The following is a 5,000-nucleotide window of genomic DNA, read 5'->3' on the forward strand; positions in this document are numbered from 1 at the left end:
GTACTAGGGGTGTGCCGATATATCGTCCCGCGATATATCGCGATACGTTTTCGTGACGATATGTATCGTTTTGAGAAAAAAAAAATATCCTTTTTTTTTTTTACAATAATAATAATCAGGCATGCAAACAGCCCCGAGGTGAAAAGGGTGACAATATGTTGTTGTTTTTTCGGGTCAGGTGTCATACTATTGCCCTATTTGGATTCAAAACGGCTATTGTAGCTGAAAAGCTACAAGTTCGCATATCTGAATAATGCAAAAACAGAATTATTTGTTTGCATTTGCTTTTTTTCTCCCCCATATATTTTTCGTAATAAAAAAAGTGCGTATCGTATCGTATAGAAATCGTATCGAAGTTGTGAGCCAAATATCGTATCGTATCGTTTGGTGAAATTAGTGTATCGGCACACCCCTACTAAGTACTTTTAAGAAGAACCGTTTCCGGTTCTCGGAAGCTTGAAAAAGTGTGATTTTTAGGCCAAAATAGGGAAAAACACATTTTTTCACACGGTATAAAAAACGAACGGAGAGCTCCGGTTCTATTTTCTTTAGTCTGGACGACGAACAGTTATCGTCGTTATGTATAGCAACGATCTGAGACCCGATCATAAGCTAAGCTAAGATGGCCAGCGGTGAGGGCCCTGAAATTGGAACGCAACAAACGGATGTCACGTTTTGGACTCCGTTTGGAGGGGGTCGAGAGAGAGAGAGCGGAGAGTCAGACAAACAATGTAACTCTTTGAGTGCTGGTCGATTTGTCGTGTCTGTTTATAAACACAGCCAGACAAACGATTGTAATGGATTTAACAATTTTGTGACCGGTTGAAAAGGTTATAAAACACGAAAATTGCTGGCACTACATTATGAAAATACTCTGGCAGTCAAAGAGTTAACCCCCTACTTGATCAGACTACAGCGTCACACAAAAGCATCAAAAATAGCAGATCTACAAGCTGATCCGCAAGATCCACAAGCTCAAGAGCTTGTACATCTGTCACTTTTGCTATTTTTGGATTTTAATCCTTAAAAGTAACAGTTTTGGACATGTGAGGTTTCCACCGGTCTGTGTCATTGTTACATTTCTTTGGCTATTCAAAGAATATCAGATCTACAAGCTCGTAGCAAGAGCTTGTAGATCTGCTATTTTTGAAAAAATCTTGACAATTTGTGCAAATCTTTGAATATAATAAATACATATTTTTCAAAGAGAACATTTGTAACTCAAATCTTTGCTTCTGGGGGGATTCTATAAATGTCTTCTAATTCCTAACAGTTTTTTGAAAAAACGTATGTTTCTATATCAGTGGACCACCCACAATGATATGGATTTGGCCCGCGGACCCCCGTCTCAAAACGTTTTGTTCAAGGGACCCCCCCCCCCCCCAATGTGTCAAAGATTTGACACATTTTCACGATTTTTTTTTTTTTTTAAATAGCAGATCTACAAGTTCATAGCGCGGCACTCGGTGCCGCGCTATGAACTTGTAGATCTGCTATTTTTTCAATAGCCAAAGAAATTTAAAAAATGACACACAGATGCGTTCCCGGTCTCAATGGGTTAAATAATCCATTCAGGAAAATGAAAGCAGACAAAATGACACTTTGTTTTCTGATCTCTTGTTGTTTGACAATCGGCTATTTTCACTAGTTTTATGGTCCTGAGGAGACATCATATTTCTGTTCTGGGTCTCAAGCTAAAAAGGTCTGGAGACACTGATCTAGAGAGATGTTCAACATAATGACCGTTAAGCCACTAGTCAACCTGTCCTCTAGTCAGGGATGATCCATGCTCACCTGAGACTATAGGATCCATTTCTCAAGGAGGGAGGGACCTCAGGTCAGTGGCGTAGCCAGAACGCTCGCACGTGCGCGTGCTCCCGGACCGTGCGCACACGTGCGAAAATCTGCGGTTATTAGCGTTTTTTGATACTTTTTTTTGCGGGTTTGTGACGGATTTCGGGTGCCTATATATAAACTGTTATCAAAATGCTTGAATATGACATTTTTAAAAAAAACTAAAAAAAACGTTATATATATATATATATTTTTGGGTGGGCAGAAAAACCAAATGGGTGGGCCCAGGCCTACCTATGCCCACCCGTGGCTACGCCCCTGCCTCAGGTTAGGGGTCTTCAACATTTTTTTCAGGCCAAGGACCCCTTAACTGAGAGAGAGTTGAAGCAGGGACCCCCAACTACACATATATAAAATTGTGTTGCAGATTAAACTTTTTTATCGATTTCATAGATAGCTTCAGTGACTATCAGTGTTGTGTACATTCATGTTTTTTTGGTTTCAGAAATAGACCAGTCTCGTAAATCATCGTTTTTGGGGTGAGCGTTCGACACAACTCAAATCAAATCAAAGTCACTGTACTGGCCAATCACAGAGCGTCTTTTCTGGGACTTGGCGAGACACATAACAGCTGTACTGTATATACGCCGTTGGTCTGTTTAGCAGACTACGACGGCTCGTGTGTTGACGAAATTGTCAATATATTTAGTCATAGTTTTAGTCATCATAGCTTGTGAGCTTGTAGATCTGCTATTTTGGGCGTTCTCCCCAGAATAGGGATGCTGGGGGCTCAGGTGGTTAACGAAAGTGCCATTTAAAGTTTTAAGTCTATTTTGAGTATCGTGATGATATCGTTAACCACAATTATTTTTGCCACAATAATGGTCATTTTCATATCGTCCCATCTGTAGGACAGGAGAGCACTAGAGGAGAAGATAGAAGGACAAGAGACAGAAAAACACTAGAGGAGAAGATAGAAGGACAAGAGACAGAAAAGCACTAGAGGAGAAGATAGAAGGACAAGAGACAGAAAAACACTAGAGGAGAAGATAGAAGGACAAGAGACAGAAAAACACTAGAGGAGAAGATAGAAGGACAAGAGACAGGAGAGCACTAGAGGAGAAGATAGAAGGACAAGAGACAGGAAAGCACTAGAGGAGAAGATAGAAGGTAGAGAAGGACTCATGGTGTTCTGACCGTCTCGGCGGGGGACACGTGCCAGATGGAGACGTTCTTCTCCTCAGCCTCATTGTTGATGGACACATAGGAGGGCTGGTACACCTTAGTGGGCTCCAGGATCAGCACCTAGAACACACACACACACACACACACACACACACACACACACACACACACACACACACACACACACACACACACACACACACACACACACACACACACACACACACACACACACACACACACACACACACACACACACAAGAGCTGAGTACACAGACAGACAGACAGACAGACAGACAGACAGACAGACAGACAGACAGACAGACAGACAGACAGACAGACAGACAGACAGACAGACAGACAGACAGACAGACAGTGTGCGTGCGTACGTACGTGCGTGCGTGCGTGCGCGTTTATGTGTGTGCGTGTGTATGTGCGTGTGTATGTATGTATGTGTGTGTATGTGTGTATGTGTATGTATGTGTGTGTATGTGTGTATGTGTGTGTATGTGTGTGTATGTGTACGTGCGTGCGTGCGTGCAAGGGTGTACCGGGAAGCGTGATCCGTTGGTGCTCCCCCTGGTGGCCTCTACGATGATGTCCATCCAGAAGTTCAGCCTGTCTCTCAGAGGAGAATGTTCTACCGTCTGTTTCTTAAAGCGCTGGATGAGCTGCAGGTTCTGTACCACTGACCTCAGGTACCTGTTAAACACACACACACACACACACACACACACACACACACACACACACACACACACGCACGCACGCACGCACACGCACACGCACACGTACACGTACACGTACACGTACACGTACACGTACACGTACACGTACACGTACACACACTAAGTGAAAGAGATGACTCAGGCAGGCAATGGTTTTGGAATGTAACAAGCATTCTGATAGGCTGAGGACATAGGCAATAATGCAGGGTGAATCAGCAGTGTTAGTAGAGTAGAGTTAGGCAGATAAATAAAGGCAGATAATATTATGACCACTGGCAAAAAGATAGTGCTTTTTTATCCCTTCTTATCTGAAAACCTTAAAATATGACTTAGGCAATTATGCTATGAGGCTATCTTTTTGCAATATGTATAATAAGTTCTGCCTGTACTATAATAGTTTTAACATAGGGTGTAATAATAGGTTTTACCACAGGGGGGGTTTGAGTTTGAAGAGCTTCTCTGCGGCCTGCGTAGCCTTGGGGATGTCGTTAGCCAACATGCTAACGGTGAAGAACTGTCCCACGTCCCAGTAGTTGTTCATCTTCTCCAGGGAACCCTTCCGTCCCAGAAGACTGTTCAGCCTCACGCCTGACAGAGACACAGAGCTTTGGATTAAGATCTTCCACAGGGGTACGGGACCCCTAGGGGGTCGTCAGAGCCACCATATATATATATATATATATATTTTTTTTTTACATGAAACACTTAAAGGGATATTTCACTTTCAAAAAAACTTTTGGTCATTTTATCGTCTACTCAGGCCTTTGTGAACCCCCCAGACAGTTTTTAAGTTGCTTGATTCAGTATTTAGACATTTGATATTCATTTTATCAGACACGCCCCCTTCCTATACAAACCCATTGTAACTTCAAACTTCATTTTAACCATGTTAGATTCATCAAAAACACCCGTCCTTGGTTCTGGTGACTCACCCTGCCCTCCTAATACGCGAGTGGGCCGTGTTTTTTCAATTACTTTTTTTTTTAATATATAAAAAATAAAATACAATAAAAAAATAAAATAAAATAAATGAAAACAATTATCGGAAAAACACGGCCCCCTCACGCATTAGGATGGCAGGGTGAGTCACCAGAACCAAGGACGGGTGTTTTCAACGAATCTAACCTGGTTAAAATGGAGTTTGAAGTTACAATGGGTTTGTATAGGAAGGGGGCGTGTCTGATAAAATGAATATCAAATATATAAATACTGAATCGAGCAACTTAAAAACTGTCTGGGGGGCTCACAAAGGCCTGAGTAGATGATAAAATGACCAAAAGTTTTTTTGAAAGT

At 42.0% G+C, this 5,000-nt stretch overlaps 1 protein-coding gene across 1 annotated transcript in view; it reads right to left on the reverse strand.

The window, feature by feature from the left end:
* map3k15 (mitogen-activated protein kinase kinase kinase 15) overlaps positions 1-5,000 on the reverse strand; it is a gene marked incomplete at both ends in the record, with an annotated part of 56,220 nt that overhangs the window by 32,148 nt on the left and 19,072 nt on the right. Inside the window, 3 exons of the mRNA XM_080418308.1 lie at positions 2,992-3,099; positions 3,531-3,681; positions 4,136-4,295. Coding sequence (XP_080274434.1) covers positions 2,992-3,099; positions 3,531-3,681; positions 4,136-4,295 — 419 coding nt within the window. The remainder of the gene's footprint in view (positions 1-2,991; positions 3,100-3,530; positions 3,682-4,135; positions 4,296-5,000) is intronic.

The sequence above is a fragment of the Gymnoscopelus braueri genome (assembly GCF_963280865.1).
Source record: "Gymnoscopelus braueri genome assembly, chromosome: 21".
Taxonomy (NCBI): Eukaryota; Metazoa; Chordata; class Actinopteri; order Myctophiformes; family Myctophidae; genus Gymnoscopelus; species Gymnoscopelus braueri.